This window comes from Pan troglodytes, chromosome 20 (genome assembly GCF_028858775.2).
Source record: "Pan troglodytes isolate AG18354 chromosome 20, NHGRI_mPanTro3-v2.0_pri, whole genome shotgun sequence".
Taxonomy (NCBI): domain Eukaryota; kingdom Metazoa; phylum Chordata; class Mammalia; order Primates; family Hominidae; genus Pan; species Pan troglodytes.
The window spans coordinates 43,083,205-43,104,538 of NC_072418.2; the positions used below are offsets into that span (position 1 = coordinate 43,083,205).

Below are 21,334 nucleotides of genomic sequence, written 5' to 3' on the forward strand. Positions count from 1 at the left end.
TTCTCCATGGAGCCTTGCTCCTTTCAGTGGAGCATGGTATTTAGGAACCAAGGGCTGACTGCCTAATGTGCTTTCCAAGTATAATTTCCTCAGTCCAAGCTTTTCAAATTGATCTGCCAAAGACCCATTGCCAAAGATCCATTGCCAGAATAGAAGAGTGGAAGGAAATTCTTAATATTTTTTGAAAGTTACTATTATTTTCATTTTTCTCTTTGTAAAAAATTCATTTAATTCAATATAAAAAGACAAAAATCTTTGGCACATAAATCGCAACTCTCTGATGCAAATGTTTAAATAAAGCTGATACTCCAAGAAGACGCAACATATTCTCTTTATCCCACAGACATATAGGCCTATGGTTGCAAACTTTTATACACACACAGAGTCACAATTCCACTGGCACCCGTGATGTTCCACATCCAGATTTTCCAAATCACACATTCTCATCTTCACATAGCCTTGCCGGCAACCACACGGCATAGTACCACATTGTTACGTCAAGCACAGCCAGTCTACCACAGAGCCTGTCGTCCCATTGACCAAAGTCACAAAAATCACAGCCCCGGGTATTTTCTGTGGTTTTCTCCAGTCAGATCCCTTCACTCACTACACACCGACTCACACTCAAATTACACACACGCGGAAACACAACCCGCCAGAGCCAGAGAGGTTCCGTCGGTCCCGCAACCCTCACAGTGCCACACACACGCGCTCACAAGGCAAATACAAATGGCCAGGCACTCATTCTTTACAATACACATATTAAGCGCCTATTAGGTACTACACGCCGGGACTACCTCAAGAGGTGAAACAGACAAAATCCTGCCTGGCGGAGCTATCGCCCGGTCCCGCACGCACTCGGCCTCAGGGTCACACTCGGCGGTCCCACGCTCAAGTGGCCCGGCGAGTGGCCCAGAGGCGTCTGTTCTCCTCCTCAGCTTCCTGCGTGGGTTCCTGGTAAGTGAGTCGAAGCCGCCGGATCTGCGCGCGCCTGCGCCTCCGCCCAAAAGAATCAGTTTCCGGCTGTGGACTACATTTCCCAGAAGCCCCTTGGGCAGTGTTGCCTGGACCCCAAGGGCCCTTTACATTGCGTTCTTAACGGTTCAGTCACCTGAACCGTTATTATTCACAGGCGGGCGAGAAGTCCGAGCTAGGTGAGGCGGAACGGGACTCTTACGAGTAGGACTGGGGATAGAACTGCCGCCCAAAATGAGGCGCTCCAGGGCCCAGACCTGGCGTGTCGTGCCCGGAGGGAGCCTCAGGCCTGTGCGTGCTTGGGGAGCGGAGAAGGGAAATTGTGTGACAAAATGTGGCAGACGGTGTATGTGTGTGTGTGCGCGCGACGGGGCGCCTGTCAGGACCGGGTTGGGCGGGTGTGGGTGCGGGTGTGAGGCTGAGACAGGTGCCTGGCTCTCTGGTGTGTGTCACTGACCCTCTACCCCCCTCACGGCCTCGGTGTTTGCACACAGCAGTGTCCCCAAAAGGGAAGTCAAATATCGAGCTCTGGGATGAAGGTTCCCAGCAAGAAGGTACAGACCTGGGTTGGCGATTGGACTTTTGAATTAGAAGTGTCCCTAAAACAGACTCCTGGGACGACAGGTTGGAAGACTGCCCAGTTGGAACCGCTGTGTGGGCAGCTGCATTTTTCAGAACCACTGCATTCCCATACCTTTGATCTAGAAACCTGGTGTGAGTTCAGAGACAGATCCCAGCCTCACTCTCACACAGCTGTTATGTGCGTGAGGTCAGCACAGATGTGGCGCTGGAGGGGATATTCTAGGTCGGTCTGTGCTCTAAGAAAGGCCTGCTGTCTCATGATTATTTTTCTTCCCCCATTCTGCTATTCATCAAAACAAGGATCCTGAAAAGGAGGGAACAATTGTTGTAGCAGGTCTAAAAGTTCAGGTCCAGGTAAGTTTATATTTCCTTTTTATTCATAAAATGGAAATCACACATTCTAATCCTCACACAGCCTTGCCTGCACCCAGTCATACGGCGTGGTACCACACTGCTATGTCAAGCACAGCCACAATCTACCACAGAGCCTGTCACCTCATTGCTCACAGTCACAAAAATCACATCCCCAGGTACTTTCTGTAGCTTTCATTTGCATTTTTCCCTTTGAAAAAGTTCATTTGATTCAATCTAAAAAGACTAAATTATTTGTCACATAAATTGCAACTCTCTGGTCTATATCTTTAAGTAAATCTTTAAATAAATGCATAAAATGTTTTTGTTTTTAGGAAATGGAAACATTGCTTTGCTTTTCCTGAATTGTCCAGTGACCTATCCCAGGCCTTCCTTTCCAGTGAACAATGGACCATGCAGGTGGACCCTCCTCTTCACGGGCCTCCAAATGACTTTCTCATTTTTCAAACCATTCCTCTGCACTCACTTTCTATAATGGTAGAGAAATGCATATCCTGGAGTCTAAAGTTAAAACTTTGTTTTATTGAGATTAATGTTTAGGTAGAATCACATCATCCATCTTCTCCAATCTTCTCCAAAGACCTCAGTTTTAAAATATGACAGGATTAGAGATGACCTGACTGGTGTCAGTAAGCAAGTGATAATGGTCGTCTGCTTTTAAGGCTTTTAGAAGTGGGAATGTGATTGGAAGTCCAAGCATAGAAATCTGTGTGAACATGAGCAGGGATTTTTTTCCAAGGAATCCATGAGTTGAGATTTATTTTTATACAGAGTTAGTCATAAGAATAAAAAGTACATATGAGTAAAGTAATAGTCATAGTGATGAAGAATAATACGCAATTTTTTTTCTTTTTTTGAGAAGGAGTCTCGCTGTGTCACCCAGGCTGGAGTGCAATGGCATGAACTCGGCTTACTGCAGCCTCTGCCTCCTGGGTTCAAGTGATTCTCCTGCCTCAGACTCCCAGGTAGCTGGGATTACAGGCGCCTGCCACCATGCCTGGCTAATTTTTTGTATTTTTAGTCGAGACAGGGTTTCACCACGTTGGCCACGCTGGTCTGGAACTCCTGACCTCAGGTGATCCACTTGCCTTGGCCTCCCAAAGTGCTGGGATTACAGGCATGAACCACCGCACCCGGCCGCAAATTTTAAATTTTATATGAATCTCACTAATATTAGGATTTAAAGACATTTAACAAGCATTATATCTAAATTAACATTTCAACTGATTATTTGCTGGAGAAGTAGAGGAGAACCAAACACTCTTCTGTCTGCTTTGCTCAAATTTTCTTATTCAGTCTGCAGACACTGTTCACCTGGCTTGTGTATTGAGAGAAGAATCTTAACAGTGAAAAGGTCTTGTTGAATTGAAGAAGAATGTTCAAGAACTGGCAGGCATTTATTTATAATGGTCATGCTGTTTTCCTATTGTTTCCATACATGTCAAACCAATTTGCTTCTGATGTGTTAAAACATTTTATTTTATAATTGGATATAGATTTATTGTATACTTCCGGTTATAGAATTAATATTCACCTTTTATAAATTATTTAGTTACTCAGTATATTACATAAGGGACTTATAAAGAAGAAAGTTAAAATAGCCCCAGCATCACTATTAACACTTTGGGGAGCTATATTTTAGCAAGATTTTTTTTTTTTTTGACAGAGTCTCGCTCTGTTGCCCAGGCTGGAGTGCAATGATGCGATCTTGGCTTACTGCAACCTCCATCTCCCAGGTTCAAGAAATTCTCCTGCCTCAGCCTCCCGAGTAGCTGGGATTACAGGCGCCTGCTACCACGCCCAGCTAATTTTTTGTATTTTTAATAGAGATGGGGTTTCACCATGTTGGCCAGGCTGGTCTCGAACTCCTGACCTCAGGTGATCCACCCGCCTCGGCCTCCCAAAGTGCTGGGATTACAGGTGTGAGCCACCATGCCCGAACTATTTCAGCAAGATTTTTCAGCACACTTGTATGTATGTGTGTGTGTGTGCACACACGCACCTGCACTTTTCTTCCTGCAGAATAGAAATTGCACTAACGGATTATTCAAAGGACACAAGACTTTCCAGCTTCTAGTTAGAAAAACTAATTCTCCCTAACCATAGCTTTCTTATAACTCTGTGCACATAGGGAGAAGAGGAAAACACCAATGAATCCTGCTAAGTTTGATTAACCTTGAGAAATTTACACCTTTTAGGGTTATATAAACCAATCAAGGATAATTAATATGACATAATTTATCAAGTAAGATAGTTCTTCAGGATTATACTCTTTTTTTCTAGGACAGATTTATAACAGTAGAAAACAGAATAAGGGTGGGCATGGTGGCTCAAGCCTGTAATCCGAGCACTTTGGGAGGCCCAGGCAGGTGGATCACGAGGTCAGGAGTTCAAGACCAGCCTGGACAAGATGGTGGAACCCCATCTCTACTAAAAATACGAAAATTAGCCGGCTGTGGTGGCATGCGCCTGTAATCCCAGCTGCTTGGGAGGCTGAGGCAGAGAATTGCTTGAACCCAGGAGGTTGCAGTGAGCCGAGATAGCACCACTGCCCTCCAGGCTGGGCGACAGAGTGAGATTCCGTCTCAAAAAAAAAAAAAAAAAGAAAAAGAAAAAGAAAACAGAATAAGATAGTAACAGCTACAAATATTCATGTAAATCTTTCCATATAGAACAGGAGAACAAGATTGAACCTCATATTAAAATTATCTATTGAATGCCTTATTACAGCAGTCCCCAACCTTTTTGGCACCAGGACTGGTTTCATGGAGGACCGTTTTTTCACAGACAGGGAGAGGGAGATGGTTTCAGGATGATTCAAGCACATTGCATTTTATTCCCATTATTATTACATTATAACACGTAATTAAATAATTATACAACTCACCCTAATGTGGAATCAGTGGGAGACCTGAGCTTGTTTTCCTGCAACTAGATGGTCTCATCTGGGGGTGATGGGAGGCAATGACAGATCATCAGGCATTAGATTCTCATAAGGAGCACGCAGCCTAGATCCCTCACATGGTCAGTTCATAATAGGGTTCGCACTCCTATGAAAATCTAATGCTGCAGCTGATCTGACAGGAGGCAGAGATCAAGCGGTTAATGCTAGCAATGGGGAGTAGCTGTAAATACAGATGAAGCTTCCCTTGCTGGCCTGCTGCTCACCTTCTGCTGTGTGGCCCAGTTCCTAACAGGCTGTGGTCCAGTGTCAGTCAGTGACCTGGGGGTTGGGGATCCCTGCCTTAATTAGATTATTTTAGCTAGTTTTATGTTGAAGAATGATGTCCCCGCTTTGGTAGTTGCAAGAACAAAAGAGGATATTTCTTTTTTTTTTTTTAAATGAAGTCTCACTCTGTTGCCCTGGCTGGAGTGCTGTGGCTCAATCTCAGCTCATTGCAACCTCTGCCTCTCAGGTTCAAGTAATTCTTCTGCCCAGCCTCCAGAGTAGCTGGGATTACAGGTACCCACTACCACACCTGGCTAATTTTTGTATTTTTAGTAGAGACGGGGGTTTCACCATGTTGGTCAGGCTGGTCTTGAACTCTTGACCTCAGGTGATCCACCCACCTCGGCCTCCCAAAGTGCTGGGATTACAAGTGTGAGCCACCACGCTCTACCAAGAAGAGATTTCTTGATTATCTTTCTGGGAGTCTGTTTTACGAATGTTGTTAATTAAAAATAATTGCATCTTCAAGGCTCAGCTCTGAAATACTTAAAATATCATTATTAAAAAATGGGCATGAGACTCAAACTTTACTAGAAAAAATGAAATAATATAAAATGATTTTATTTAATAGCAGTGGAACAAAGGATATTAAAATAATATCCTCTATTTTAATAATACTGGCTAACTTTTATTGTGTAATTATATATCATTAAGTGGGATGTATGTATTATCTCAATCTTCATGACAACCCTATGAGATAGGTGCTGTTTTTATCCCTAATTTACCAGCAAACTAACTGAAAAGTATGTAGCTGTCAGACTAAGATTCACATTCTGAAAATCTGACAACAGAGTCTGTGTTATTAATGACAACGTTATAACCCTGCCCATAATGGCATATGCTCCTTTAATTTGCCTGTATCAGTCAGTAACTCATCATTGATGTCTTCCTCCAAAAATAAATATGGACCAATATAGTTAGTATTAGTAAGGCCTTAGTGTGCCGTCATAACTGACCATAGTTTATTTAACCTGCTGCCTACTATAGCTATTAGTATTTTTAATATTTGATTATTATAAGTTGTTATATGATAAATGTCTTACGTATATGTCTTAATATGCTTTAATAGCCACTTGCAAGAAAAAAATGCCAAAAATTGGAATTTTAGTCAAATATCAGACATAAGGGCTCACAGTATACTGGATCTTGTGTTAGTAATTAGAGGAATACAAGAACTGAAAACACATAGGTGCTACTGTACAGCAGAGAGTCTAAAATCAGAATAGACTGAATAAGTATAAGGTAGAAGATAATAAAAAACAGTAAAGAAATTCAGGTCACAGGCCTTGGGAGTTCATAGGAAGGAGATGTCCAGTGCTGTCCAATAGAACTTTCCATGATGATGGATTTGTTCGATGTTTTCCAGTGTGGTAGCTGCTCACCACATGTGGCTAATAAGCACCTGAAATATGGCTAGTGTGACTGGGAAACTAACCTTTTTTTTTTTTTTTTGTCGAGATAGAGTCTCACTCTGTCGCCCAGGCTGGAGTACAGTGGTGAGATCTCAGCTCACAGCAGCCTCTGCCTCCCGGGTGGAAGCGATTTTCCTGCCTTAGCTTCCTGATTAGCTGGGACCACAGGCATCAGCCACCATGCCCAGCTAATTTTTGTATTTTTAGTAGAGACAGGGGTTCACTATATTGGCCAGGCTGGTCTCAAACTCCTGACCTCAAAAGATCCGCCCGCCTTGGCCTCCCAAAGTGCTGGGATTGCAGGCGTGAGCCGCCGTGCCCGGCCTGAACTTTTAATTTTATTTAAAATTTGATTTAACTTTTTTTTTTTTTTTTTTTTGAGACAGAGTCTCACTCTGTAGCCCAGGCTGGAGTGCAGTGGTGCGATCTCGGCTCACTGCAAGCTCTGCCTCCCAGGTTCACGCCATTCTCCTACCTCAGCCTCCCGAGTAGCTGGGACTGCAGGCGCCCGCCACCACGCCTGGCTAATTTTTTTTGTATTTTTAGTAGAGACGGGGTTTCACGATGTTAGCCAGGATGATCTCGATCTCCTGACCTCGTGATCTGCCTGCCTTGGCCTCCCAAAGTGCTGGGATTACAGGCGTGAGCCACCGTGCCCAGCTTAAAATTTGATTTAAATAACCATATTTGTATTGAACAGCACAATTTCACACCTTAAGTTTTTATTGTAATGATTCAAAGTGAGGCTAATGGGTTTTTATTGTTAGATTCAAAAACAAAGTTTTTATTGTTAGATTCAAAGTGAGGCTAATCGGACAAGATTATTCAGCAGCAGTTTGGAGGATATTGTGGCTGAAAGGAAAATTTCAGAGCACAAACTGTCAATATGTTTGTCAGGAGTACATGAAAAGCCACTTCATTGTGACCAGCATTCATATGTATAAGACATTGCAATATGTTAGCATACATACATGGACATATGTGAAAAATCAAAAGAATTGCTTCCAATGTTATGAGCTAAAGGGAAAAAAGACATTCAGTAAAAATATAACAGCTGTTGGCCAGGCACAGTGGCTCATGCCTGCAATACCAGCACTTTAGGAGGCTGAAGAGGGCAGATCACCTGAGGTCAGGAGTTCGAAACCAGCCTGGCCAACATGGTGAAACCCTGTCTCTACTAAAAATACCAAAATTAGCCGGGCGCAGTGGTGGGCGCCTGTAATCCCAGCGACTCGGGAGCCTGAGGCAGGAGAATCACTTGAACCCAGGAGGCGGAGGCTACAGTGAGCTGAGATTGCGTCATTACACTCCAGCCTGGGTGACAGAGTGAGATTCCATCTCAAAAAATATATATATATATAATATATATAATATATAAATATATTATATATATTATATATAATATATTTATATATTATATATATTATATATAATATATTTATATATTATATATATTATATATAATATATTTATAATATATAATATATAAATATATTATATATAATATATTATATATATTATATATAATATATAAATATATTATATATATTATATATAATATATAAATATATTTATATATTATATATAATATATAAATATATTTATATATTATATATAATATATAAATATATTTATATATTATATAAACATATAATATATAATATTATATAAATATTATATATTATATACTATATAAATATTATATAAATATATAAATATATATAAATATATATATTTATAAATATATAAATATATTTATATATTAAATATATTTTTATATATTATATATAAATATATAATATATAAATATATATAAATATATAAAAATATATATAATATATAAATATATATTATATATAAATATATATAATGTATATTTTATATATAATATATAAAATATGTATTATATATATAACTATATTTATATATATATCAGCTGGTTTTAGATTATCTTAAGCTTTTCCTTCAAGTTGAAGAGAAGATTGTTCAACAAAGGAAAGGCTTTCTCTTATCAAAATGAAAAATAAGTACATATGTATGCCGGTGTGTATATTTTAAATTTTTATTTTTATTTTTTGAGATGAGTCTCACTCCCGTCGCACAGGCTGGACTACAGTGGCACAATCTCTGCTCACTGCAACCTCCACCTCCTGGGTTCAAGTGATTCTCCTTCCTCAGCCTCCCAAGTAGCTGGGATTACAGGCATGTGCCACCACACCCAGCTAATTTTTGTATTTTTTAGTAGAGATGGGGTTTTGCCATGTTCGCCAGGCTGGTCTCGCACTCCTAACCTCAGGTGATCCAGCCACCTCGGCCTCCCAGCGTGCTAGGATTACAGGCGTGAGCCACCGTGCCCAGCCTAAATTATTTTTTAAAGTTACAGATTATACTTTAAAAATATATCAAGTAATGTCATGCAGCTTGGCAGTGCTGACATATAGATATATACATTTTTAAACTTTTTTCTCTCTCTTAGTTTCTGCCTGTCCTTCGTTCTTTCTTTATGTATGTGTGTGTGTGTATGTTTTCACAAATGTAATTATATTGTACATTCTGGGTTTTAACCTTATTTTTAAATTTAGAACATATCTTGGATATTTCCCAAATCCTTTAAATATTTTCTCCAATTTAGTATAGTATTTAATATCTACTTAATATTCTGTTACATAGATGATCTGTAACTTATCTAACCAGTCAGCTATTGCTGGACTCAGAATGCTGAATTCTACCCTCCCTGCATGCATCTTTTTTATTTTTGCTTTTTCCAGTAAGCCTTTTGCACCCCTAACCTGCATGCATCTTTTTTTTTTTTTTTTTTTTTTTGAGACAGAGTCTTGCTCTGTCGCCCAGGTTGGAGTACAGTGGCACGATCTCAGCTCACTGCAACCTCTGCCTCCCGGGTTCAAGCGATTCTCCTGCCTTAGGCTCCTAAGCAACTGGGATTACAGGCATGTGCCACCATGCCTAGCTAATTTTTTTGTATTTTTAGTAGAGATGGTTTCACCATGTTGGCCAGGCTGGTTTCGAACTCCTGACCTCAAATGATCTGCCCGCCTTGGCCTCTCAAAGTGCTAGGATTACAGGTGTGAGCCACCACGCCCGGCCTAACCTGCATGCATCTTAATACACATCATTTGCTTTGGGTAGAGTCCCAAAATTAGGTTTGGATGGTAAAAGTCTCTCACATCCTTCTACATGCCATGTTTTAAGGTCCTACAAATCTGTAGCATTTACACGGTATTCATTTCCCTGTGATGTTGCTCATCTGGCATATTATTAATCTTTTAAGTCTGCCATTCTAATAATTGTCAACTGGTATTGACATTGTATTGAAATTTAATAACTTCGGTGGATGATATGCTGCTATTTTTAGTGAATTGCTCATGCTTAAGTTTCATTTGAAAACATTCTGGGCTTCAGAGGCAAAAGCCAGAGTTGAGAGCAAGACCCTGTCTCCAAAAAAAAAAAAAAAAAAAAAGATAATTTGCTTTATAATTAGAGAAATGTGGATTCAGAACACAGCTCTGCCTCTTACTAACTGTGAATTTGGACAAGTTACATTATTTTAAGCCCTCATTACCTCATCTGTTGAGTGGAGATAAATGCATTGCATGGTTAAATGTTAATATGATAAAGGACCCATCATGCAGAAGATCCTAAAAATAGCTACTTTTGTTGTCATCACCTGGCAACCATGGGCATGAATTTACACCACCCCAGCCTTGATATTGAGATATCTTCCCCGGTTTATATGCGCAGAATGGTGGGGTTGGAAGTAGAAATGATGGCATAACAGGATCTTATTAACTTAAGTCATTTTGGGAGTTTTGACACACATCTGGTCTCAGAGTCACTTGTTCTTCCCCCCAGCCCCGGTTTCTCTGGATTCTGTGCTTCTCCGTGGAGGAAACTCAAGGAGAACTGACAAGTTCTTGTGGTTCTAAAACCATGGCCAATGTAAGTTTGTGTTTTTCTTCCTTGAAATACTGTGTTTTTAAATTCATGTGATCATTGAAGTCTCATTATCTTGAGACTTCCTTCCTAAGACAACCCTGTTGTGGAACCTGCTCCCTAGTTACTCTGATCACAGTGAAGGATAGTGCCAAATAGCCTAGTGTCTTCCTCATTTGCTCCTGTTTTCTCTTATCTGTGCTCAAACATTGTCTTCCATGTCAGCCTCAGAGGCAGAGGTCAGATCCCATGCATTGAGAGGCTTAGAGGACTAGGCTGGAGTATGATTGGGGCCTGCATATGGTAGTTTCAGGCATCTAGCCAGGGAATTTCCAAGGGATGAATAAGAAAACAAAAGTCAATTTTGTGGTTGAGGAGGTTGTGCTGGTCTCCAGTGACATCAGTGTCATTGTGGATACGTCAGCATCCTCTGGCTTAGGAACAAAGCAAGTACTCCTGAGGTATGGCAGGGGTAGCAGGTAGGAAGATCCTCCAATCCCTAATGATGGCTGGAAATAGGCTCTGATCCCTAATGATGGGTGGAAACAGAACTGGGGAAGACCTTAAACATTTTGGCCAACCTAAATGCCTAAGAATAAAAGAAGAATTAGTCTGCTGTATCTTTAAGATGGATGATATTATTAGCTAGCCAATAAATATACTAACTGAAGACTTTTCTTATGAGGTTATTTTGCATCATCATGAACCAGAGTTTTAACGAAATCACGTAATGTCAGTCAAATCCTGTTTTCTAAGAGAGATTTTAGAGTACTTTTTGGTGAAAATTTTTCCAAAAATTTTTTGAAGGGAAGAGAGGATGATGGAACTTGCATTTATTCAGAACTTAAACTGCAGGCACATAATGGGCAATGTGCTTATTTATGCTATTTCACTTAATTTGCATCAACAATATTCTTCAAAAGCGTATGAACACTTTATTTCAGAAATATTAATTTCTTTATTCTTTTACACACATTGCAGGCTTGAGCCCCAGTTTATTTGCTTACTATGTTGCTTCTTTCCTGCAAAGCAGTTTTCCATCTTGAAAATACATTTAATTTTTTTTTAATACATAGGCTTGTCATTTCAGGTATCTTTGGCATTTAGGGATGTGTCCATAGACCTCTCCCAAGAGGAGTGGGAGTGCCTGGACACTGTGCAGAGGGACTTGTACAAGGATGTGATGTTGGAGAACTACAGCAACCTGGTCTCACTGGGTAAGGTATCTTTCGAAATCGTTTACAATCTGTTTTCTGGAGTATCAGCTTTCTCCACTGTCAAACTTTAGAACTCTGTTTTAAGAGGCTGACTGACACCCCCTATTTCTAAAGTCATAGTTTCAGCAGTGTTGGGGTGGAAATGGGCACCTGTGTTAAGCAACTTCACCTTTCTGACCCTCAGTGACATTCACTCCTCCCTCTGACTTTTCCTGTCATTGCTTGCTTTTCTAAATAATTTCCAGGTTTGAGTTGTGTGACATCAGATTTCATATAATGCATATACTCAGAATTCCTATAGCTGTTCTGTGTTAATATCTGACCTTCCTACAAGACAACAGCTAGTCTCAGAATTCTAGTTTTCCTTGATTATCAAAAGAACCTCCATGGATTATACAGTGGTGGATTGAGTTAACAATAGTCATTTAAAACTCAAGCCAACACACCCCATCCTAAAGGAGACATATTCTCCTTAACCTGCTTTGCGGTTGAAAGTTAAAGTCTGTGAATTGACATTTTCTGTTGAAGGAATATCTGAGGAAGAACCTGGAAATATTTTAGGAAACTTAGTATATTTCTCCTAGGAAAATAGTAGCAACAACAAAATAATACTATATACTGGGCATATTATATGCCTTTGCATATATTAATTCATTTAATTCTCACCACAGCCCTAAGAAGTCGGTAATATCAGCCCCATTTTGCATTTGATAAAAGTGAATATGTGCAGGGTAACTTTGAAGGTCACACAGCTGGTAGGTGGCAGAAGATTTGAACCCAGGCCATAGGGCTCCAGAGGGTGTGCTCACTGGTCTCCTTTCTATACTGCCGTTAACAGCAAAGCAGACCTTTTCGCTCTCTCACCTTGTCTCTTTAGTCCTGTAATTGTGAGTCCATGTTAACGTGAATATTCTTAGATGGCCTTTTTCTTCTTTACTGTCATGGCATTGTCTAGTACCATTTTCACCTGCAGTTTCTTACAAATGTAACCAAGTCTGAATTGTCATTTCAAGGTTATGGTTGCTTTTGTTTTTTCTATAACATGTGTCATTTCTTTTCTCATGAGCAGGATATACCATTCCTAAGCCAGATGTGATTACTTTATTGGAGCAAGAGAAAGAGCCCTGGATAGTAATGAGGGAAGGGACAAGGAATTGGTTCACAGGTGAGTGACAGCAAATTAGGCAGGAGGGTGCTATCACAAGTTATGACCCATGATGTCAGGGAGGAGGCACAGCACTGAGTTGTTTGGAAAGCTCCCTTCAAAGGCCTGAGGCCTGTGGGAAAAGGACTGATACCTGGGAAGCATTCAGATTCTCTCTACATTAGCTACCAAAGGAACTTTACCCAATTTGCCATACTCCTTGTTTCTCTTCTCTCGTATTTCTCTCCTCTTTCAAAGTGGGGCTGCTTTCTTTCTTCCCCATTGATGACCATTCTACGTGTGTTTCCAGGCCTCCTTTAACATTTTGATTTATATTCATTTCTCCATTGTCCAAGTTTTAGTCATCAAATATTTCCCATTTACCTAACCTAAGCCAGGCACTGTGCTAGAGTTTAGGCACTATTGATAGACACTCTTGTCATAGAGATGTTGATATTATAGTAAGGAAAACATGTTGTCAATACGTAAACAGATAATAATCAAGTTTTCATATGTGTTGTGAAGGAAGTTAAGTAGAGTAAGGAGCTAGAGTGTTGGGGAGTTAGTAGGGCTAATTTAGATAAGATCAGGAAAAGGCCATTTTGAGGTGATGATATTTGAACCAGAGACATAAAATAAGGTCTCAGGCCACATGAGTATTGAGGAAGAACATTACAAGCAGAAAAAGCTGCAAGTGCAAAGGTTCCGAGATGAAGAACCATCTGTGTTTATTCCCAATGTAAATTATGCCACCTGATGTGAACATTCTTGTACATTTGTTTTTGTGTTCAGATGTTTTCATTTCTCTTGGGTTTTCATTTTTCTTGGGAATATATGGAAGTGGAATTTCTGGGTCATAGGACAAGTGTATTTTCTTAATCATATTTATTGAGGTATAATTTATATAGTATAAAATGTACTCATTTTAAGTGTCAATTTTTATAACATTTTAAAACAGTTTTATTGACATATAATTAGCATACAATAAACTGCACACATTTAAAGTATAAAATTTGCTAAGTTGCCCTGTATATTGTGAAACCATTTCAAAATCAAAATAACAAACATATCCATCACCTCCAAAAGAAATCCCTCCCTCATGTCCCTCTCTACCCACTGCCCAGGTAAGCACTGATCATCTCTCTGTCACTATAACTTAGTTTTCATTTTCTAGAATTTTGTATAATGGAATTATATGGTGATTTTTTTCTTCCTTTTTTAAAAATATGGTGATTTTTAAAATTTAGCTTCATTCACTCAGCAAAATTATTTTGAGATTCATCCATGTTGCTGTATGTATCAGTACTTCATTTCTTTTCATTGTTGAGTAGTATTCCATTGTATGGATGTACCACAATTTACTTATCCATTTACGTATAAGGATGGGCATTGAGTTATTTCCAGTGTTTGGCTATTACAGATAAAGCTACTGGAAACTTTCATGTAAAATTCTTTGTATAGACTTATGCTTTCATTTATCTTGGGTAACTGTCTGGGGTAGAATGGGTAGATCATATGATAAATATATGTCTATTTTTTAAGAAACTGCCACACTGTGTTTGAAAGTGGTTGTATCAGCCAGTAGCAGTGGCTCATGCCTGTAATCCCAGCACTTTGGGAGGCCAAGACAGGTGGATCACTGGAGGTCAGGAGTTCAAGACCAGCCTGGCCAACAAGGTGAAACTTCATCTTTACTAAAAATACAAAAATTAGCCAGGCATAGTGACAGGCATCTGTAATCCCAGCTACTTGGGAGGCAGATGAATCACTTGAACCCTGGAGGCAGAGGTTGCAGTGAGCCGAGATTGTGCCACTGCACTCCAGCCTGGGTGACAGACCAAGATAATGTCTGAAAAAAAAAAGAAGAAGAAGAAGAAAGTGGTTGTATCTTTTTACTTTCCCAGCAGAAGTTTATGAAAATTCCAGTTCTTTGACATTCTTGTTAGCACTTTGGTATGGTCAGTCTTTTAAATTTTAGCTTTGCTAATAGGTGAGTAATGGTATCACACTGTGGTTTTAATTTTCATTTCCCTAATGCCTAATAATCCTGAGCAACTTTTTATTCTTAATTTATCATCCATATATCTTCTTTGGTGAAGCGTCTATTATAGTCTTCTGCTCATTCTCTTTCCTTCTTTCTTTCTTTTTTTTTGAAACAGAGTCTTGCTCTGTTGCCCAGGCTGGAATGCAGTGGTGCGACCTCGGCTCACTGCAACCTCCGCCTCCTGGGTACAAGCAATTCTCCTGCCTTAGCCTCCTGAGTAGCTGGGACCACAGGCATGTGCCACCATGCCCAGCTAATTTTTGTATTTTTAGTAGAGATGGGGTTTCACCACATTGGCCAGGCTGGTCTCGAACTCCTGACCTCAGATCCACCTGCCTCAGCCTCCCAAAGTGCTGGGCTTACAGGCGTGAGCCACTGTACCTGGCCTTCTGCCCATTTTCTAATTGCATTGGTTGTTTGCTAATTATTGGGTTTTGAGAGTCCCTTATATATTCTGGATGTAAGTCCTTTATCAAATGTATGATCTGTAAACTCTTAACAGTGTCTTCTGAATAGCATAAGCTCTTAATTTGATTAAGTTCAATTTATCACATTTTTCTCTTATGGATTGTCCTTTCAGTCATATTTAAGAAATCTTTGCCCAATATAAAAAGTACAAAAATTTTCTGTTTTCTTCTAATTTTTTTTTTTTTTTTGACAGAGTCTCGCTCTGTCACCCAGTCTGGAGTGCAGTGGCACAATCTCGGCTCACTGCAACCTCCACCTCCTGGGTTCAAGCGATTCTTCTGCCTCAGCCTCCCGAGTAGCTGGGACTACAGGTACACGCCACCACACCCAGCTAATTTTTCTATTTTTAGTAGAGACAGGGTTTCACCATATTGGCCAGGCTGGTCTCAAACTCCTGACCTCATGATCTGCCCACCTTAGCTTTCCAAAGTGCTGGGATTACAGGCGTGAGCCACTGCCCCCAGCTTTTCTAGAAATTTTATAGTTTTAGATTTTTACATTTGTATACCTATTGTACACAAACTCTTCCAGAAACTTTAAGATAAGGGAATACTTCCAAACTCACTCTTCAAGTCCAGCATTACCCTGATACCAAAACCAGACAAAGGCATTATAAGAAAAGAAATCTGTAAGTCAGTATCTTTCATGTACACAAATACAAAAATTCTAGACTAAGTTTTAGCCATTTGAATCCAACAATTTATGAAAAGAATAGTAGTTACTGGCCATTCTTGGCATTCCTTGGCTTGCAGACGCATCACTCCAGTCTCTGCCTCCATCTTCATGGCACCCTCTCTTGATCTCCCTATGCCTCGCTCTTATAAGTACACCTGTGATTGGATTTAGGGCCCACTCTTTTTCCATATTAGGTCACATTCACAGGCACTGGGAGTTAGGAACATGTCTTTTCTGGGGGCCACAATTCAACCTACTACATCTGAGAATGAAGGCGTTTATTTTTCTCCTTTCTAAAGCCTGTGTTCTTCACCTTGCCTTACTCTACTAGCCAGGACCTGCAGTGTAATTATTGACTAGCAATGAGTTTGAGGATCTGTGAATGAGTAATGATAAAACACAACTGATGCTCACCAAATAAAATATCTCAGTACTTGAGGTGGGACAGAGACAAAGAGAAGGAACAGTAGCCACACACACAGGGCAAATGTAAACAGTTTTGGAGATGCCTAATGTTCAAGGTAACAATAGGTAATTGGAAAATGATGAAATACAAAAATGACTTTTCCATTTATACTTTTGATTGAGCAATTTTGGATGTACCTTTATTCCCTTTCAGAAGGGAAGTGATCCAGGAAAGAGCATATTTAATTGCTGTTCTAGGATGAGATTGGAATCAGGGAGATATATTCATAACTATGTTGTAATTTGGGGAAATTAAGTTATTATACTTAGCTGCCCTCTCAGTGACTTGTTTGTAATATTTACAGAGGTGGTTTGCAGAGGTCTTCCAAATAAGAAAGGGGTTTTTATCAATGGTAATATGTTTGGGTTTTATTCTAGGGGGAACGAGAAACTCTATTCTAAAGGGAAAAGAATTAGGTACAGATTTTCAAAATGATCTCCATCAAAGCCATTTGATGAAAAAGATTTTAAATGCACATATCCAGGACTTGCTCCTATAGATTTTGATTTAGTCTGGTTTGGTGCATGAAGAACAGTATATGTAAGAAATTCCCCTAAATCCATCCTAAATAAGAGGATCACTGATTTACCCTATTATCCTATTCACCTATTTTACCATTCTTTTTTTTTTTTTTTTTTTTTTTTTGAGAAGAGTCTCACTTTGTCACCCAGGCTGGAGTGCAGTGGCACAATCTTGGCTCACTGCAAGCTCCACCTCCTGGGTTCACGCCATTCTCCTGCCTCAGCCTCCCGAGTAGCTGGGACTACAGGCACCCGCCACCACGCCTGGCTAATTTTTTGTATTTTTAGTAGAGACGGGGTTTCACCATGTTAGCCGGGATGGTCTCGATCTCCTGACTTCATGATCCACCTGCCTCAGCCTCCCAAAGTGCTGGGATTACAGGCATGAGCCATCGCACCCGGCCTATTTTACAATTCTTAAAAGTCACATCATTTTCTGAGGTATTTTGCCTTCTTTTAAATTGCACTACAATAATTTAGAGTTCTCTAAGCCAGGAACCAGCAAACTATAGCCCATGAGCCAAATAGCTCACTGCCTGTTTTTGCATGGCTCTTAAGTTACAACTGTTTTTTCCATTTTTTTAATGGTTGAAAAAATCAAGATTTTGTTTCATGTAAACACTTTTTGAAATTTAAATTTCAGTGTCCATAAGTCAAGTGTTATTATAACACAGCCACACTTATTATCATCTGTGGCTACTTTTGTGCTGTAATAACAGAGCTAAGTAATTGTGACAGAGACCATATGCCTCCCAAGGCCTAACACCTTCACTATCTGGTCTTTTAAAGAAGTTTGTTGAATCCTGCTCTAAACCATTTATTTCTAATGTATGTTATTTCTGTTTATCTTTTATTTCTACTATGAGGTACAACCCCCATCCCTGTCCCAACACAGAAAAATAGCATTATAGCATTTGTTTACTCTTTGCTTTTTTTTTTTTTTTTTTTTGCAGATTTGGAATACAAGTATATTACCAAGAATTTGCTTTCAGAAGAGAATGTTTGCAAAATCTATTTATCTCAATTGCAGACAGGGGAAAAAAGTAAAAACACCATCCATGAGGACACCATTTTCAGAAATGGTTTGCAGTGTAAACATGAATTTGAGAGACAAGAGAGACATCAGATGGGATGCGTTAGTCAAATGCTAATCCAAAAACAAATATCTCATCCTCTACATCCAAAAATTCATGCTAGAGAGAAATCATATGAATGTAAGGAATGTAGAAAGGCCTTTAGACAACAGTCATACCTTATTCAACATCTGAGAATTCACACTGGTGAGAGACCCTATAAATGTATGGAATGTGGAAAGGCCTTTTGTCGAGTGGGAGACCTTAGAGTACATCACACAATCCATGCTGGGGAGAGACCCTATGAATGTAAAGAATGTGGGAAGGCCTTTAGACTTCATTATCACCTTACTGAACATCAGAGAATACATTCTGGTGTGAAACCCTACGAGTGTAAGGAATGTGGGAAAGCCTTTAGTCGTGTTAGAGACCTTAGAGTACATCAGACAGTTCATGCTGGTGAGAGACCTTATGAATGTAAAGAATGTGGGAAGGCCTTTAGACTTCATTATCAACTAACTGAACATCAAAGAATTCATACTGGTGAGAGGCCTTATGAATGTAAGGTTTGTGGCAAGACCTTTAGGGTACAACGACATATTAGTCAACATCAGAAAATTCATACTGGTGTCAAACCCTATAAATGTAATGAATGTGGGAAGGCCTTTAGTCATGGCTCATACCTTGTTCAACATCAGAAAATTCATACTGGTGAAAAACCCTACGAATGTAAAGAATGTGGTAAGTCCTTTAGTTTTCATGCAGAACTTGCTCGACATCATAGAATTCATACTGGTGAGAAACCCTATGAATGTAGAGAATGTGGAAAAGCCTTTCGTCTTCAAACGGAACTTACTCGGCATCATAGAACTCATACTGGTGAGAAACCCTATGAATGTAAGGAATGTGGGAAGGCCTTTATTTGTGGTTATCAACTTACTTTACATCTGAGAACTCACACTGGTGAGATTCCCTATGAATGTAAGGAATGTGGAAAAACCTTCAGTAGTCGCTATCATCTCACTCAACACTACAGAATTCATACTGGTGAGAAACCCTACATATGTAACGAATGTGGAAAAGCCTTTCGTCTTCAAGCAGAACTTACCCGACATCACAGAATTCATACATGTGAGAAACCCTATGAATGTAAGGAATGTGGGAAGGCTTTTATTCATAGCAATCAATTTATTTCACACCAGCGAATTCACACCAGTGAGAGCACCTACGTATGTAAAGAATGTGGGAAGATTTTTAGTCGTCGCTATAATCTTACTCAACATTTTAAAATTCATACTGGTGAAAAACCCTACATATGTAATGAATGTGGGAAAGCCTTTCGATTTCAAACAGAACTTACTCAGCATCACAGAATTCATACTGGTGAAAAACCTTATAAATGTACAGAATGTGGGAAGGCCTTTATTCGTAGCACTCATCTCACGCAACATCACAGAATTCATACTGGTGAGAAACCCTACGAATGTAAGGAATGTGGGAAGACGTTTAGTCGGCACTATCATCTTACTCAACATCACAGAGGCCATACTGGTGAGAAGCCCTACATATGTAATGAATGTGGGAATGCTTTTATTTGCAGTTATCGACTTACATTACATCAAAGAATTCACACTGGTGAGCTTCCATATGAATGTAAGGAATGTGGAAAGACCTTTAGTCGTCGGTATCATCTTACTCAACATTTTAGACTTCATACTGGTGAGAAACCTTATAGCTGTAAAGAATGTGGGAATGCCTTTCGTCTTCAAGCAGAACTTACTCGACATCACATAGTTCACACGGGTGAGAAACCCTATAAATGTAAAGAATGTGGGAAAGCCTTCAGTGTTAATTCAGAACTTACTCGACATCACAGAATTCATACTGGTGAAAAACCCTATCAATGTAAAGAATGTGGAAAAGCCTTTATTCGTAGTGATCAACTTACTTTACATCAGAGAAATCATATTAGTGAGGAAGTCCTATGCATAATGTAAAGAGAATATGATGGCCTTTAGAAAATGCCCTTTAGCAGAGAATTTGTAATTTAAGAAATTTTCTGTTTGTTACGGAACATGTGGGAATCCCTTTTACTTCATGCTCACAATTTATCAGAAATTATTTCGTATGTTAAAGAGTCGAAAGACTATAGCATCACTCAGTCCCTGTTAGACTTTAGAAGATTGATACTGATGCACTGCATCCCAAACCATCAAGGGCCTTTTCCCCTACAAACTGTTGTTGAACAGTGCTTCTCTAAAATGCGATAATAATGGGCCAGGTGAAGTGGCTCACACCTGTAATCCCAGCACTGTGGAAAGACAGGAGTTCGAAACCAGCCTGGGCAACATAGTGAGACCCTGCCTCATGGCTTTAGTGAGCCATGATTGTGCCACTGCACTCCAGCTTGGCGACAGAGTGAGATCCTGTCTCTAAATAAATAAATAAAATGCGGGCCAGGCACAGTGGCTCACACCTGTAATCCCAGCACTATGGGAGGCCCAGGTGAGCAGATCACCTGAGGTCAGGAGTTCAAGACCAGCCTGGCCAACATGGTGAAACCCCTTCTCTACTAAAATACACAAATTAGCTAGGTGTTGTGGCGGGTGCCTGTAATCCCAGCTACTCAGGAGGCTGAGGCAGGAAAATTGCATGAACCTAGGTGGCAGAGGTTGCAGTGAGCTGAGGTTGCACCACTGCACTCTAGCTTGGGCAACAGAGCAAGACTCTGTCTCTTAAATAAATAAATAGATTACCAGAAAAATGAAAAGAAAAAAACAGACATACAAAATAAAAGCCCCAGTTTTTTATTATGGTATTTAACTGAGTGAACTCTGTCAGATTGCTGCAAACATTTCTAAATACTTGCTCTCGGTATCTATAACTTTTGCAGAGACCAGAAGCAAACAATTTGTGGGCCAGTGTCAACACATGGACCACACTTTATATAGCACTGTAACGGAAAATGATTCTGTTAATGTAATGAACATGGGAAAGACCAGCCTTGGCCTATCTTTATGATGATATATATAAATAATATAATTCTCATAATTCCACCTCTGCCTATGTGGTGTTTGGCAAAACATGCCCCTGTGCCTTGGTTTTTAAAATGGTAATAACAGTACCACCTAATAGTATTTTTGTGAGGATGAAATGCTAATAAAAGATAAAACCTTTAAAAGAGTATTTGGCACGCAGCATTTTA

At 39.7% G+C, this 21,334-nt stretch overlaps 1 protein-coding gene across 3 annotated transcripts; it reads left to right on the forward strand.

Moving 5' to 3' along the window:
• The first annotated feature begins 1,014 nt into the window (after window positions 1-1,014).
• ZNF546 (zinc finger protein 546) lies at window positions 1,015-20,877 on the forward strand. Of its 3 annotated transcripts, none has more exons than XM_009435583.5 (7): window positions 1,033-1,154; window positions 1,858-1,911; window positions 2,244-2,328; window positions 10,441-10,527; window positions 11,612-11,738; window positions 12,808-12,903; window positions 18,010-20,877. In XM_009435583.5, the coding sequence occupies exons 3-7, from the start codon at window positions 2,323-2,325 to the stop codon at window positions 20,124-20,126; spliced, it is 2,433 nt and encodes an 810-aa protein (XP_009433858.1). In that variant the 5' UTR covers window positions 1,033-1,154; window positions 1,858-1,911; window positions 2,244-2,322; the 3' UTR covers window positions 20,127-20,877. The 3 variants fall into 3 exon arrangements, with proteins under 3 accessions (XP_009433859.1, XP_009433858.1, XP_524265.2); XM_524265.9 differs by having other exon boundaries at window positions 1,051-1,154; window positions 2,244-2,406; XM_009435584.5 differs by lacking the exon at window positions 2,244-2,328 and having other exon boundaries at window positions 1,015-1,154.
• Window positions 20,878-21,334: the final 457 nt, after the last annotated feature.